Raw genomic sequence first — 17,401 nt, forward strand, 5'->3', positions numbered from 1 at the left:
CACATCATACATTTGTCGAAAACGGGCGCCAAAGCTATCCCCGTCAGTAAATGCTGCTGCTAAAGTTGTCTCAACAAGACTTGAGACTACTCTTGCAGTTTATTTCATCTCCAACTGTTTCCACTGATCAACCAGAGCTTTTTCATTGACAAACGAAACGTAGTTGTCCCTGTGCTCACTTCTTTATCCGAGTCTATGCATTTAATACCAACGACAGTGAAGTGCACTGCTCACAACTAACTCTTAATTAGCGTATACGGGCTTTTTTAGAAGAGAAAGCCGTTCACGACATACGCGTCAGCAGCGGCGTCAACACGAATCATGCAAAATATCATCCTATGAGAGGGAGAAGGTGTTAGAGATATAAGGCATTTTGTAAAACTTGTGTGAATATGTAGAGCAGTGGAGAAGGCGACCGGCATCTATAGCTGCGGACCGAGAATTTGTGGTTTTGACCATTATGCCGTTAAAATTGAAGAAACTTTTACTTCTGCTTTTTCCTTGTCACCCGTTCGTGTGCATATTACAGACGTCATTTCCGTGGCGGAAATGACGTCAGTGAAGTTTTGGAAAACACCGGCACAAAACACTTTCGTGTTCAAAAAAAAGTGACTTTAACGACGATTGCTATAGCGCGAGAACAGAATGACGACACAGAGACAAGAAGGAAACGAAGGTTTCAGAGCGCGCAAGTAGTTATATTACTTTTAATCGTCTGTTTCGTTTCCCTATGGACTTTGCTTTGCCGTTTTCTGGGCTTTTGTTTGTTTCCCCTTACTCATCTATTACTCTTTGTGCCTATTACTCTTCGTGTCCTTCGACAGCCCACAAGGCAGTGAAAGCCCTGCTGTGCTTCCTGAGAAAGACAGGCTTGTGTGAACGCCTCTGACATGCGGTAGAGTTCTACACGCTGCAGTGAAATTACTGGCAGTCTCTCCCCCACCCTTTTTTTCTTTTCCCTCTCTTCCCTCGTTCTCGTCTTTCTTGTCCCCTTCCCTAATCCTCCAGTGTAGGGTAGCCAACGGGATGTCTTTCTGGTTAACCTCCCTGCCTTCTCCCTTTTGTTGCTTCCTCCTCCCCCTTCGTGCCACATGGTTTACTGTCTCCTCTATAATTTCGCGCTCTGCGCAATAAACTCAGTTGAAGTTAGCGCTCGTGTCCTTCGTGTCCTTCTTGTCTTTGTGTCGTCGTTCTGTCCTCACGCTATGGCTATCGCGAAAACAAAACGACGACAGAGAGACAAGAAGGAGATGAAAGACACTTCTTGTCTCTGTGTCGTCGTTTTGTTCTCGCGCTATAACTATCGTCATGCCATACCAACTAGCCCAAGCTGCCACACTTCTGTCCTCGCGCTATGGCTATCGTTGTCACACCAACTAGCCCAAGCTGTGCCACTTCTAAGCCACTTTCACCTTCGAGGATAGTCGCATGCAAGAGCTTAATATGCCACATTTTGTTTTGTTCTGACCCTGCAGCAAACGCGGAGCCCGTCCCGGCGGGCGGTGTTCCCCGGTCCGGCGGCCAGGCGCCGCCCGCCCAGCCTCGGGGCCATCCGCAGAGCAAGCAGCAAGCGCAGCACGCGGAGGGTGGTGCGTCGCACAAGCCGACTCGGGTGCGGACGGTGCTGAACGAGAAGCAGCTGCACACGCTGCGCACTTGCTACGCGGCCAACCCGAGGCCGGACGCGCTCATGAAGGAGCAGCTGGTCGAGATGACGGGCCTGTCGCCGCGCGTCATCAGGGTCTGGTTCCAGAACAAGCGCTGCAAGGACAAGAAGAAGAGCCTCCTCATGAAGCAGATGCAGCAGCACGAAAAGGCGAGTGCCCTCTCCTGCACAGTCGTGCTCGTCCCGCGTGTGATGCCTAACTATGAGCTCTGGGAAACAGGAGCGGATGCATCGGACGTGTCCTGCGGCGCTACGCTCAATTTATCAGGCTTTGAAGTGTACTAAACATATAATTCGAAGGCATATCTCTGCCTATCTTGTAAGTCCCCGAGCGACGAAGAATGTAGTTCAATCGCCTACAGGCACTGTACAGCATGTGGCCTGATATACTGCGGTAATATTCTTGAAAATTAATTTTATGCTTGCTTGCCACGTTGGCTTTTGCTACAGTTTCTCGACGATTGTATCACAAAACCAGTAGTTATAAATACTAAAAATACTATTAATAAATACTAAAAATTAAACTCTAATTGTGCCGTCCCCTCTCGAAGAGAGCGGCCAGGAGCCGTGTTTGCCTTTCAAGTGCCGCCAAAGGAAGTCGGGGGGGGGGGACGGGACGCTTAAGCCCCTAATAGGGGCTACTTCTACGTCTTGAAAATCCTTTTTCTTTTGTTATGGCCACTTTAAACGGGCGCCGCAAACGACCTTCAGAGCGTCATTTGTCATCTTCTCTGTCGGCTCACGGAGAGAGTGAAAGCACCGGTCGTCGACGGAAGGAGAAATGCCAGGCGGCGGGCAGACTCACCCTACCAGCCCGAGCAAGAGCACCGCTTTTTTACGGGGACTTACTGAGTGCTTGCGAATGTTTGTTAAAATGTGACCCCAATTTTTGTTAATTAAAGTTACTTTTGTTTAAATGTTCACAAGTGTTCGACCGTTAACTGGCTGGATAGCGGACGCTTTGACCCGTCAAATGCGAGCTGCGAGACCAGCATACTAATAGTCTTGATGAATTGTGCAATCTAAAATCAGGAGAAACGCCATTGAAATTGAATCGAATTGAGTGCAACTTATGGGGCTCCACTTAACGCATGAAATGTATACCAGCTATGCTACAGAAGACGGAAGACGTCGACTTGGGTTTCTTAAATGGCGCATTGAAATGCGCGCACCTTTGCAGCATTTCGCTTGTTGCTCATATAACGTACGGAGCTGCTGGGAGAGTCGACCCGTAAATATGGAGATCCGTGTGGAGACCCGTAAATGCTGGGAGAGTCGACCCGTCAAACAGCCGTTGCAGACACGATGGGCCAAAAAATTCACAGCCCTTCCGCTACTGTGACGAAGGAGTCTGTGGCTACACGTTTTGCTGCAGTGGCTTCAAGACATTAGAGAGTTTTAGAATATCGCACCACGAACATTTGTGGTGCGGTCGCTGCGACTGCGCATGCGTCGTAACATGAGTCGGCGTTCGCGGACCGCACGCAGAAAATCCGAAATTGCGTGCGGCGATCGCGGCCCGTATGTGGCCCGCAAGCGCTGGTTTCGAGGCTAAGGTGTCGCTGCGATCGTGCGTTGCGGTTTGCGGCAGGGCAGGCGCTATTCTAAAACTCGTATGACACCCGCTACGCCCGCAGCGCTAGTATGCGTTATTCCAAAACCCCCTATTTACACCACGCTTTCTTCCGCATGTGTTGGCGTTTCTTAAATTCTCGTTCTTTAAGACGAGACACGCGTCCCATAGCGAGTTCAAATTAATACTGCTGATAGCAGCGCCATCTATGCGTCACGAGACAAAGGTACCCTATAACGATTGGTGGGGAGTGCCGCCGCCGAGTATCACAACACTTGTGAAAGCTTCGATTGAAAATTAACGACATTGCGTGAAAACACTAAGCTTTCGCTCATCGTGATCGGGCAGCTACCACCAAAGCTGCTCCCAAGATCTTACAAGCACCAGCACATACACAGGGTGTCCCACATAACTGGAGCCGAGAATTCGAAAGTGAAAGGCACTTAGGAGGCAAATTGAACCAAACGCATACTACTCGCACTAGCCTGTATGTGCCCAGGCTACTTTTTTTTATTTATCCCCATACTAAATATTAATAATTCTTAATTACCTAACTTTTTAAATTATGGGCTGGAATCCCAAAATATGAACACTGAGATGTAGAGCACTTTCAGAAACCACAAACTAAATTGGTCTCGCACTGCTATTTTTTCCACGGTTTAATGAAAGCCCGCGAAACGTGAAAAGAAGCCGTGTGACAGACCGCGAGCGCACTGCTATAGTGCTTCTATAGGCTTTCTTTACAGCGCTGGAAAAATAACAGCGCTAGACGTATCGTACAGGAAACAATTTAGTCGGTGGTTTCTGGAAGTGCTCTACATATGAGTGCTCATATTCTGGGTTTCCAGCATATAATTAAAGTATAGGTAATTAAAAAAATTTAATTAATTAGTGTGGTGATAAATAAAATAGCCTGGCCCCGCCGCGGTGGTCTAGTGGCCAATGTACTCGACTGCTGACCCGAAGGTCGCAGGCTCAAATCCCGGCTGTGGCGGCTGCATTTCCGATGGAGGCGGAAATCTCGTAGGCCCGTGTGCTCAGATTTGGGTGCACGTTAAAGAACCCCAGGTGGTCAAAATCTCCGGAGCCCTCCACTACGGCGTCTCTCATAATCATATGGTGGTTTTGGGACGTTAAACCCCACAAATCAATCAAATCCAATCAATTAAATAAAATAGTCTGAGTACCTATAGGCTAGTGCGAGTAGTACGCATTTGGTTTAATTTGCCACTGAAGTGTCTTTCATTTTCAAATTTCTGGCTCAGGTTATGTGGGACACCCTGTAAATGACAGCTGGCCTGCGAGATAACGATGCGCAGAAGCGAAGCCTGTTAAAACCCGAAGTTCGCGTGTATGCCGTATATGCGGCGCGACGTTACGCCCGAACGCGTCTCGGGCGTGTGGGCGATCTGTAGAGCCGTCGCATATGCCGTTCTCGAATGTACACGGTTTCAATTCGTACGTTTAGGAAAGCGCGTTGCCGCTCGCGCTTTTGTCCACGCTCTGGCGCGCGAGCCTAACAAGGATCGGGCACCTCTGAAAGCTATCGCTGCTCGACATCAGCCGACACGCTCGGCAGCACAATAGCGTAACGGTGTCGTTCCATAGTCGCTGATGCGGGACGAGGGTTGCGTGTTGTGCGTCTTCATCGCACGCAGTGGCTGTATCACAAACAGAAAAAAATGGAAGTTTCGGCATTTTAGTTTGAATTTTATGAGAACCTTAACTGCGATCGATGCGCAGTGAGCAAAACAACGAAGTGATGTGTGTGGCTTTTCTTTTTTCCTACGTCGTTACGTGAATATCCTTTCTTCCCCGGTACGGATTGCGACGAAGCGACTGCTTCTGAGCTCTGTATCTATACAGCGAAGAACAAGTTTTTCCTGTTCAAAATTATATAATGATCACAATAAGATCATGCCGGGCACGTGGCATAGTGGAAAACTCGGTCCTTCAATGCGCATATAGCTATAAACCAATAATAATATAATGATTGTTTGGATTTAACGTCCCAAAAGCACCATACGATTATGAAAGACGCCGTAGCGGATGACTCTGGAAATTTTGACCAGCTGGGGTTCTTTAACGTGCCCCCAAATCTGAGCACACGGTCCTCAAGCTTTTTTGACGCCACCGAAAATTCGGCCGCCGTGATCCCGCGACCTGTGACGTGGCAGGTATGTGTTAATATATATATATATATATATATATATATATTATTATTATTATTATTACCGGTGCGCCCCTTGCTACGCTTGGCTCAAAGCCAGAACATACCGCATTCACAGCTGCTCGCCGAGTGCTGCTCATGAAATCGATTTTCCCACAAATCGATTCTCTCATGCGGTTCCTTCGCATGAAATTTATTTTCGAACTATCGATAAAGGAAGATACAACGCCAGGTGCCATTCCGATAATTGTCTGAAGAAATCTATAGATGTTCTTGCTTAACCTGCTCTCTATCCTCCACCTCGTAACTGGTATCGATCAGGTTAACCACATACTTTATGTTACTGTTTGCAATACGTCGCCCAAGATTCGCGTTGTTAAAATACCAGAAAAGTATTGAAGGCCCCTTACGTTCAGTTATTGTTGTTTAATCTCTGACGCAGAATAACAAACGAGGTCACCTTTTTTGTAATTTATTGTCCCATCAATCTTCGCCTACGTCTCAGGTAAACACTGAGCACATATGTAGAGTTTGCAAAGGTATCAGTGCACGAAAGCAATTACGGTCTTCGTGCGTCTGGCGCATAAGGGTCATCCTGTCCTTCGGTGTCCCGACGGTCGGCGCGTGACCCCCAAGTAGCGTAGCGTCGCGTTCAGGTGCGCCTCTATAGGACACGCAAAGCATGCACCGCTTTCTATTATGCATGGATTCGTCTACGCACATGCACGAGCTCATGACGTGGAGTCCCCCCTCATGCGTTGCTGTTTTACTGACGTAAAAACGAAGAACAGAAACAAACTATGAAAGAAAGAAAGCTTGAGCATTGCCACAGCCTTCCACAGTTCTCAACAGTCACTCACTCCTCTTCATCCTTTTGCCTCTTCCGTTCCCTATTTTTCTGTTTATGTGTGTGACTTGTGAAACGACGTGCACATCTTTTGGGGGTGTAGTCTCGTGCAGTGCTTGTGAACCGGTGCGTTCTGAAAAGGTCTGCGTGTCTGTATAATGCGGTACCGTGTTGTTTCAACAGAATCGTACTTTTTTTTATTTTTAAACAGACATTGACGTGAGGTGCCGACTAGGTAGTATTCGAGCTCATTACTTAATGGTGCCCTCGTTCGAACAAGTTTCACGTACATTCAGACAAACATTGACGTATTAGAAATTTGCACGGAGTGACACTACCTATACGATACGCGACACTCTCGAAGAGGCAACGTTACTTAAGCTTTGCCCCGTGGAAGGAACTATTGAGAGCCGTTGTGCGAACAAAAAAAAAGTAATCTGCAGGCATTCGAAAATTTGCAAACGCGTTATCTACGCAGGAATACCGAATTCTTAATTTATGCAGGAATAGCGTTACACGTAGAAGCGGCCCGAACCGCACAGGCGAACAACGGTTATGGGATTATAACAGCTGAGGCCCAGAGCGTTTCCGACGCTTCCTGCATGCTTCTTCCCTGCACGCATTTTACGACGCGGCGTGCCGACTTGACCGGGGCGGCAGCTGATGAGCCCTCGCCGCCGCACTTCCCTCCCGCCCTGCAAATTACGGCCGCGGTTTGGGGCGCGGCCTTAAATATAAATAAATGAGCGACGCGACACTGCTGCGCCCGCCATTCACATCAGCGATTCTCCCCCCCCCCCCTTCGCTCACTTCCTTACCTGATGCGTCTATTTGTTTTGTTTGTTTGGTTGTTTACTAATTTTGTTGTTTCTCGTCGTCACGCGACGGCTGCAAGCGCACTATATGGCGTCGGGCCACCGCGACCGCCTGCCTATGCGTCGGGGTGTTTAGGGAGCGCGACGAGGTCTGCGAGATGACGCAAAAAACGGAGTCCGCACCGAGACGGAGTGCAAAGGCGTGTCGCGGTGCCGGTGTCTAGCATATGCGCTGACGCTGCAAGAGACGAAGGGAGTAAATCAACGCAACATTTTGCTTCTTTATTTGGTGTTTTTTTCTTTCTTTCTTTCCTGGTCGCTTCGTCTTCCTTTTCTTTATGTGGTCAATAACAATAATTAGACTACGGCTTTTATGTGCCAAAACTACAATAAGATTATAAAAGACGCCATATAGTGGAGGGCTCTGGCAATTTCGGCCGTATGGTGTCTTTTACCATGTACCTACATTGAAGCACACGGACCTCTAGAATTTCGCCTTCTTCGAAATGGGGCCACTGCAGCCGGCATTTGATCTCGTGACCTGCGGGTCATCGGTCAAGCTCCATGGTTACCACACCATCATTGAAGTCATTTGACTAACAGTAAGCATGCCTTCTTACAAATATAACGAAAGAGTGCGCTTACCCTTAGCCGCAGATAATTTCTAGCGAACCGTTCCGTGATGACCCGCCTTTGACGAAAACGTCAGGCCAGCCGCGAGCAGTTGCAAATATAATTTTCCAGGCATTTATAATTCTTTTTTTATATACGAACACCCTAAACGCCCCATAGGGCATAGCCTAGGTGTGAAGGCCGCATACATAATATCTGGGGTTTCATGCGGCAAAACCACAGCACGATTAAGAGGCACAGCGTACTGGAAGGCTCCGGAAATGTTGACCTTCTGGTGTTCTCTTAACACTGAAATCTCAAAGTACACAGGTCTCCATAATTTCGCCTCCATCAAAATGCGACGACCGTGACCGGAATCGAACCCGCGACATCAGCAGCCGAGCACCGCGACCGCTAAAGCACAATCGCAATGTCCCACAGCAGGGACATTACAAAACTGTGGTGAACTCGTGGTAATCAATACGGGCCCCCGCCGCGGCGGTCTAGTGGCTAAGGTACTCGGCTGCTGACCCGCAGGTCGCGGGATCGAATCCCGGAGGCTGCATTTTCGATGGAGGCGAAAATGGATTTGGGTGCACGTTGAAGAGCCCGAGATGGCCAAAAACTTCCGGAGCCCGCCACTACGGCGTCTCTCATAATCATATGGTAGTTTTGGGACGTTAAACCCAACATATATATCAATATATATATATATATATATATATATATATATATATATATATATATATATATATATATATATATATATATATATATATAAAGAAGTGTCATTACGAGGGTCTCGTACTGGCAGACTTGGTGCCTTTAGGTTGTTTTTTTTTGTATACGAGGGACTATTGGTCAGCTGCCAGCTGGTGATAAGTTCACGTGCTACGGGACGCCACAAAGGCTCATAAAGAGTATGCCACACTCGCCGCCATGGCTACAGATGGCGCTGACTGACACTCCCACGTTTAAATTCATATATATACCCAATAAAGTGGCTGGGAGGATAGCCGCCGTGGTAGCTCAGTGGTAGAGCATCGAACGCGTCATTCGAAGGTCGCAGGTTTGGTTTCTGCCCACGGCAAGTTATTTTTTCTCCGACTTTTCTTTCTTCACATCATCATCATCATCAGCCTGACTACGTTTACTGCAGGGCAAAGGCCTCTCCCATCTTCACAATTACATCAAGATTCGGTCTAATAACTTCCCCATATATACTTTCCTTGGTATTATTGGCTGTTAGACTTCATTATATATATATATATATATATATATATATATATATATATATATATATATATATATATATAGTCCAGTAGATCCTCCGTGAGCGGTCATAACGTGGTTTATTTCGACGTTTCGGCCTAGAGTCTGGCCTTCATCAGGATCCTGATGAAGGCCAGACTGTAGGCCGAAACGTCGAAATAGACCACGTTGTGACCGCTCACGGAGGATCTACTGGACTATATGCAACGCTACGGCCACTCAACCACCATGTCTGCATATATATATATATATATATATATATATATATATATATATATATATATATATATATATATATATATATATATATATATTTGTGTGTGTGTGTGTGTATGTGCAGCGCAACTATCCAGACATGTTTTCACGATGGATTTGTCGGTTTGTACAGCGCTTTATTTAATGCGAGTGGCTGCTGCTCATGGCTCATACGGCACGTGCATGTATATACGTGCCTCCACTCTGCGCGTTGCGGTTTCCGAGGCTTCCACGTAGGACGAGGCGCAACCTTAACCGTAACCGCATTATAACTCCGCGCCTCAGCGGCTGAGAGGGAGGGAGACGACGCTCACCCTTGGCGTGTGCACTGTATACGCGGCGTTGAGCGCCCTCACGCGCGGATGTTGCCAGACGAGCAACGCCGCGTTGCCTTGCTGCGGCGTCGGAGGCTTCCGCTAATCAGCTTAGGGGCTGTCGCTGTCTCAACCGCGTCGTGAGGAAATGCGCGAACGAAGGCGCGCTTCTCGCCACGACGTTGATGGCGTGCGTCTCCGCTCGCGGCTCCCCCTGGAGGCCGCACGCCTCCTCTGCGGGAAAACTCGCACTCGGTCGCATGCGGTGCTTCTAACACTTCTCTCTCTTTCTAACTCTTTCACACTCGCACGTGACACGTGGCGGTTCGAAGAGTGGTTGATGGTTAATAAGTAAAACAGCACTCGTGAGGTTCGGATGACGTCATCCAAGGGATCAAATACAACTGAATAATTCACTGCGATCTATCCGTTCCTGGCGCAATTGATTGATTTGTGGCGTTTAACGTCCCAAAACCACCATATGATTATGAGAGACGCCGTAGTGGAGGGCTCCGGAAATTTCAACCACCTGGGGTTCTTTAACGTGCACCCAAATCTGAGTACACGGGCCTACAACATTTCTGCATCCATCAGAAATGCAGCCGCCACAGCCGGGATTCGATCCCGCGACCTGCGGGTCAGCAGCCGAGTACCTTAGCCACTAGACCACCGTGGCGGGGTGTTCCTGGCGCAATGCATGGGACGTGATACTTATCGCGCCAAAAACCAAACGTATGTCAGTTGCCGACAACAACGAAAAAAAATCTAAGAAATTTCGGGTATACCTTTGGTTAGACCACACTCGAAAAATGCCATCAGCTAAAATACTTGGTCCTTATCCTCGCATCTAATCACAATTGGGCACCTCACATCTTTCAGACCGCCGAACGTAAACTATTTTTTTTTACGAAGTAAGCTACGTAACACCTCACCGCGTGCGAAAATAAATGCCTACGAAACACTTGTTAGACCCCCGTTAGAGTATGCTGAGTCGATCTGGAGCCCTTACCAAAAACACCTAATTGATAAAATTGAATGCACACAAAACTAGCCGCCAGATTCATATATTATAAGTATTCCAGACAGTGCAGAGTCTCTGAGCTATTAGCGAAAGAAAACCTTGAACAACTTTCACAACGAAGAATAGTTTCCAAACTGAAACTCATTTATCTTTTGTCCCACGATCATTTCGAAATTCTGAATTCACGTTATTTACTTCACCCTTTTTACACTCATAAAAACTGACCACAGTAAAACGACCAGACAAGCTTCGAGCCTCATTAACACTCACAAATATTCACTCTTGTCCTCGCAAATGGAGCATGTTACCGGATAGTGTTGTGAATTGCACTACTGTTGAATCATTCGTTGCGGAGGTGCGGGCCATTCATTTCTGTTCATGATTGTTACTTTCTTCTTTTATCTTTGAAATGCTTTTTTTTTCTCTTAGTAAGCACTTCTGAAAGGGCGGATTGAGCCTGCAGTGTGTTCAAGTAAAATAAAAAATAAAAAGCCAAATTGGAATCTGTGTAACCCGAGAGATGCATTTTATAAAAAGACTAAAAGAAAAAATTAAAGAGGGGGAGAGAGAGGAAAGAAAAAAATGGACATGTTCGTTCTTCGGGCCAATTTCATGTGCCTCAAAAGATATGCGCAAGTGTTTGTTGTTTTTTTTTCTTCCTACCATTAAAGAAGATAGCGCCAAATCACATCGATACGATTGAATTGGATAATGATGGAGGCTGGTTATACATTGATAAGGTTGCTGCATTGGCAAGTAGATAAAAGGGCGGGAAAAAAGTTTCCCGGAGGAGAAGGTGTGCTTAAACGGCGTCAATTCAACCAGCTAAGGATACCTCGTATAGCTACGGATACCTCGTGCATGTTAACGGAAAGACGTTATCATACGTACGACGAATAGATCACCCATTGGAAGACTCCCGTCTCTCGTAAATAGCGAACTCCTCCAGGGGATCTTCTTGTACGATGCGCCATGCATATATAGCCAAAAACACCACGCTTCACGTCGCCCCGCCGCGGTGGTCTAGTGGCTAAGGTACTCGGCTGCTGACCCGCAGGTCGCGGGTTCAAATCCCGGCTGCGGCGGCTGCATTTCCGATGGAGGCGGAAATGTCGAGGCCCGTGTGCTCAGATTTGGGTGCACGTTAAAGAACCCCAGGTGGTCGAAATTTCCGGAGCCCTCCACTACGGCGTCTCTCATAATCATATGGTGGTTTTGGGACGTTAAACCCCACAAATCAATCAATCAACCACGCTTCACGTCAGTAAGTCTAACGGCCTCGCAACAATCAGTAACAGTCAGTAACAGGTAAGCTGAATGCTTCCCAGGGGTGTAGCCAGAATTACTTTTTTTGAAGGGGAGGGTGTGGGGTACCTCTATAAATGGTAAGTTTTTGCTATGCATGCCATAGTAAAAAAAATGCCAATGAGAGGGTGGGGGCACGGGCCCAGTGTGCCACCTTCTGGCTAAGCCACTGGCGATTCCTCTGAGTAGGTTGCTCATCGGTCGTAGATATTCTTCGAGCGAGCGCTTCACCACGATGGTCTAGTGGCTAAGGTACTCGTCTGCTGACCCACAGGTCGCGGGATCGAATCCCGGCTGCAGCGGCTGCATTTCTAATGGAGGCGGAAATGTTGTAGGCCCGCCTGCTCAGATTTGGGCGCACGTTAAAGAACCCCAGGTGGTCGAAATTTCCGGAGCCCTCCACTACGGCGTCTCTCATAATCATATGGTGGTTTGGGGACGTTAAACCCCACATATCAATCAATCAATCAATCAATCAATCAATCAACCAATCATTCTTCAAGCGAGTCAATTAAGGTGACGATGCCGTGTATATATGCTTATTCCGCGTGTTTACAGTTGAAATTATTCCAATGGGCGGTCTGTACTGCCACGTCAACACGGGCTAACACAGCAGAGGCCGCTCGAACATTTCCATTCCGTGGGTAGATCATGACAAATCGTACACGGCGTAGAAACGCTCACGCACACGGCATGCGAGACGAAGTTCTGAGTCTGTGAGCATAAATTACCGGGACACTTTTCCGCTAAAAATCCAATATTTCGTAAAAAGCGTATCGCGCATATGAAGGGGTGAAAAAAAAAAAAAACTTTCTAACACGGGTCAAACGAAATATTTGCTATTAGTCAATGCTCGTCTACGGTCATTTGTGACGGTGTGTTTACCTACAGAAGCGTTCCGTATGCGATTCCAATAATTCCATATGTTTCCATGAAGAATACATATGTTTCCTATATATTTTCCATATATTTCCGTAAGATTCTTACGGAAACATACGGAATTATTGGACATCGCATACGGAACGTTTCAGTAGCGTTGTGCCTTTCGATTTGTCACGACGCCTCAACAGGCCGCGTAGAGCTATCGTAGGAGGACTTGCTGCTCACTTCACGCCGAGGTGCATCACTTCATATTGTACAGTGTGTACACGCACGCGCACACAGGCAAAAGCGCGCTTTATATCTACACCATTCACCTGAAGGCTCGCGGGAGCGTGTCGCACGGCTGACGGGACGCCCTGCAGCCGTCCGTGAACACGGCTGCGTCAGGGGCCAACAGCTGCCCTCTGTTCGAAGCTGCCGCAGTCCAGCTGGCCCAAGGTATAGCCGGCCGGGTGAAAAGGGCGCGCCGCCACCGTTAACGAGTCTCCTGTCCACGCTTCAGAGCGTACTTACGGGCACTCAGCAGGCGGTCGACAGGCCGCAGTGGCTGGCCAGCCTGCGCTGCCGCCAACCAGCGTGCGAGGATGACCCGCTGACCTGAACGCGGCGTGCTTATGGCAGGGAAACCAAGAGACGGCTACGACGCTGCTGCTGTGTACAGTGACCGAACAGTATAAAAAAGATTGGAGACTAAAGCTAAAATATTTAGATACTTGCTAAACGAAATTAGAGGGAAGTTGAAAAGAGACAGATAAGAATAGAGTGACGCTGTTGGCTAACTAGTAATATCTACTGTAATATAAACGAAAAATGTAGCTTTGCAAGCTTTTAGCTGCTGTTATTGGGAAAGCACAGCCTAGTAACGCTGGCTCACGATACGCAAGACTGTACTTGAAAGTGCGTACTGAGATATATTTAAAACCAAATATGATGAAGGAACACCGTCATTTATTCCAAAAGCCTTAGCGCATCCTCCTCCTCCTCACAGAACGAAACGTCCACTCCGAGTACGTTACACTCAGGTTGTCTTATTAACTAATTATTTTTTTAGCAGCGGTGTCCGAGTAGGCCAAGAGTGCCCCCTCTCCACGGTTTCTTTGTTTGTTTTTTGTTTGTCTTTTCTTCTATGAAGGGTCAAGTTTTTTTTATTTTCTTTTGACACGCCCCAAAAAGAAAATAATAATAAAAACAACGATGGTCGCGATGTCTTTCTATATATGCGATCTGCCCTTCTTCTTCCGCAAGCACTGAGAGAGGAACCGAAAAAAAAAGGGGGGCTGGGATAGCACGGTGGCACCTTCGCGTGTCACCAAGACCGATAAATTAACAACATAACAGAAACGAAACCAACGCGTCCACACACATACAAAGATGCGCACAGCTAGAAATACGCAGCCCAAACGAAGATAAACTACGCAGTTCGGTACTAGAGCAAATGTGCGAACAAAATAATAAACGAAAAAAAAAAAAGATGCTACGAAACCACGAGAAGAGGCAGGCGTCTTACTCCCAGGACCAGCTAGACTCGCGTCGCTTGCACCGAGAGGCGAGCGAGCTACGACCGGCTTTGGCGCCGTTCCGGCCTCCTGGTTTTCCGCGAAATCCGAGAAACACGTTCGCGTGTATGTCGACGACGCAAGCGCACGCAGCCTCTTCGGCGCATATCCGAGATTGGCCGGCGCCGAGGCACGCTCCGGCGAGCATCGGGGCTGCTTGTCGCTGCAAGACACTAGGAAGCGACCGAAACGCGGAAAGGGAGCTTGTTCGACGGCGGCCGAGCCGCAGAAACTGCATGCCCTGACATGCCCGCCGCCTCCAGCGCGATGGGCGCGTCGATTAAAAAAAATAAAATAAAGCCAGTAAGAAACAAGCAGCACTTGGGCGCTCGCAAACCAGAACATAGCGGGGCATTTCCAGCGGGAAAAAAAAAACACAAAAAAAACACAGGGAGTAAGTTCTCGTGCAACTATACCGAAGTGCGCGATAACTCGAAAAAGCGAACCCGTGCTCGAATTAGCAAGCACGGACGGCTGCAGCAAAAGTTAAGGAAACACGGCGCATACACTACTGGCATCGCGTGACAACTAGGGTAGTTTTATAGGCCCGGATCGGAACTGGTTTTCTGAATATCAGGCGTCTGTGCAGGTTCGTTTAATTATATGTGGTGTTATACGAGCCGAAACCACTATATGATAAGGCACGCCGCATAGGAGAGGGCTCCAGAATTTTTCGACCATCTTTTTTTTTTTACGTGCACTGACGTTGCATTTGAGCTCAATCGAAAATGCAAGCGCAGCGGCCGGGTTCGAAACTGCCACTGAGCAACCGAGAACCGTAACAACAGCATCACCGAGGCAGACAACTGGCTTGTTTGACTGGCATGACACGTATATAGGAGTGACTTGTTATGGGATCGCGGAATGGACTACAAGAGCAATGGTAAAACGTAGAAGAAAGAACAAAAGCGATGCCAAAGCAATAACGAATCGGGTATACGTATAATAAAGACTGTACGTGCACTCGCAGCATGTAGTACGGTCGTCAGCAAGCTTAACGCGAACGCTCCGACGCGTGACCTGGACTACTTTGATGCCAGCCGCGAAGCGCTAGGCTCTTTTACCGAGATAACATTTAGGTATGCTAGGATAGTACGTCGGCATGCAAGAGTAACATCTCTGCGAACGAAGCCAAAGCTACGCGGCGCCAGCGTCAATCAAACTATGTCAGATCACACTGCGAAGCGCTCGTGTTTAGCTTGCTGACGGCTGTGCTTATACCTGAGTCCTGAAATACTTACTGGCGCTGCATCATATCCGATTGGTCGGATAGGCAACAACTATATTGCCATTTCGTATAGTTGCAGATTAACTAAATCCACAGCATAAAAATAAGGCGGTTCCCGGCATAAGCAAGCAAAAAATAGCTAAACATAAAAAAGAACGCAGAAAAAAATAAATACTGGCTTTAGGATAGAGCGAGCGGTTTGTAGCTGCCAAGTGGGCATGCAGGTTTCTGAATGGATGTCTGACACTTCGCATTTTACGACACGCCCACTGCCCTTGTGTCGCACGTAGCCAGGGTACGTGCATGTCACATTAATGGACCACTTTGACAGGCATTTTGACACGTCGTAAATGCATTGCTGCTTCAAATCGGCACCGGTGTGCAGAGGCTTCCGTGTTGATCGAAAAGCCAGTTTGCTGGTTTCTTTTTTGTTTGTTTGCTTGTTTGTTTGTTTCTGCGGGACGTCGCTGGCGAAGTGCCCTGAGTTTTTCGCACAAGAGGCTTAACCTTGATTGTTATGTGGGGTTTAACGCCCCAAAACCACCATATGATTATGAGAGACGCCGTAGTGGAGGGCTCCGGAAATTTCAACCACCTGGGGTTATTTAACGTGCACCCAAATCTGAGTACACGGGCCTACAGCATATTCGCCTCCATCGGAAATGCAGCCGCCGCAGCCGGGATTTGATCCCGCGACCTGCGGGTCAGCAGCCGAGTACCTTAGCCACTAGACCACCGCGGCGGGGCATTATCCTTTCGAAGTTGAGCCAAGAATGCAGAAACACTAAGTGACAGTCGTTTATGTTCGGTTTATTAACTAGTAGGCACAGGAAAAAAAAGTGAAATATTGATGCGGCAAGGATACCGGAAATTTTGATTAAACACATTAGATTTTCAGCGAATTCTCTCTTAGCGAACAAACTAATCAGAACGCAGCAACTGGCAGAACTTCAAGTCAGAAGATTAGCTTGCATACTACGCTGAACGCCAGGAGTTAATAAGGACTTCAAAAAAACTACGGCTATTTTTTTTTTTCCTTAGCTCCAAAAAGCGCAGTGATAAGTGTAAAAAAAAAAAATCCATCATTTCCGGCACACGGTGACCTCAACTCATTGAGCTGCAAGTGGTGAGGAGGTTCTGAGTTTGAGCATGAACTTTCCTTCACTGCAAAGTGGACAGTACGAATGAAGGCGATTAGTTTAAAGGTCGTGGTGCAGTTATCCTGAATTGGTGGTTTAACAGGGTGCTCTACTGATTATTTCCCTTTTCAATTTTAATAACTACTTAAATTTCATCATTATAGCCTTCTGCGTGTTCTGTGCTTGCTGTGAGTGTTTTCGCGGGCAAACTCCAAATCACCGACTTCATTTTCGACCATGATAGCACGAAAATGAAAGCGGGTTGGAAAAAAAAAGTTTGTTCAAAGATCTATTCGTTTAATCTTTCAGTGCAAAAACTGTTCAGCAAAGGGATCGGCTACCGCATTTTTTAAAGCTGGAATTGGGCTTTGGGCTTTGAAGCGTAATACTTCGTCGTGTTACTCATTTGCCGAACTCGGACTAAACAGAGGCTGAACATATGTAGGATTTATACACATACGCTTGCGTGAGGGCACTCAACGGCGACGCTCAGTTTACCTATATATGGTGTGAATAACGATTTGACAGCCGTCGGATGTAGCTTCGGTATAGATGCTACCGTACATGCTTCATTGCTTATTATTATTATTATTATTATTATTATTATTATTATTATTAATATTATTATATGTGGGGTTTAACGTCCCAAAACCACCATATGATTATGAGAGACGCCGTAGTGGAGGGCTCCAGAAATTTCGACCACCTGGGGTTCTTAACGTGCACCCAAATCTGAGCACACGGGC

The 17,401-nt window shown here is 47.3% G+C and overlaps 1 protein-coding gene across 1 annotated transcript in view; it reads left to right on the forward strand.

Moving 5' to 3' along the window:
• The window catches only part of tup (LIM1_Isl and LIM2_Isl domain-containing protein tup), a 184,413-nt gene that overhangs the window by 116,860 nt on the left and 50,152 nt on the right, over positions 1–17,401 (forward strand). Inside the window, exon 4 of the mRNA XM_037412135.2 lies at positions 1,476–1,816. Coding sequence (XP_037268032.2) covers positions 1,476–1,816 — 341 coding nt within the window. The remainder of the gene's footprint in view (positions 1–1,475; positions 1,817–17,401) is intronic.

This window comes from Rhipicephalus microplus, chromosome 1 (assembly GCF_043290135.1).
Source record: "Rhipicephalus microplus isolate Deutch F79 chromosome 1, USDA_Rmic, whole genome shotgun sequence".
In the NCBI taxonomy this organism is placed as follows: domain Eukaryota; kingdom Metazoa; phylum Arthropoda; class Arachnida; order Ixodida; family Ixodidae; genus Rhipicephalus; species Rhipicephalus microplus.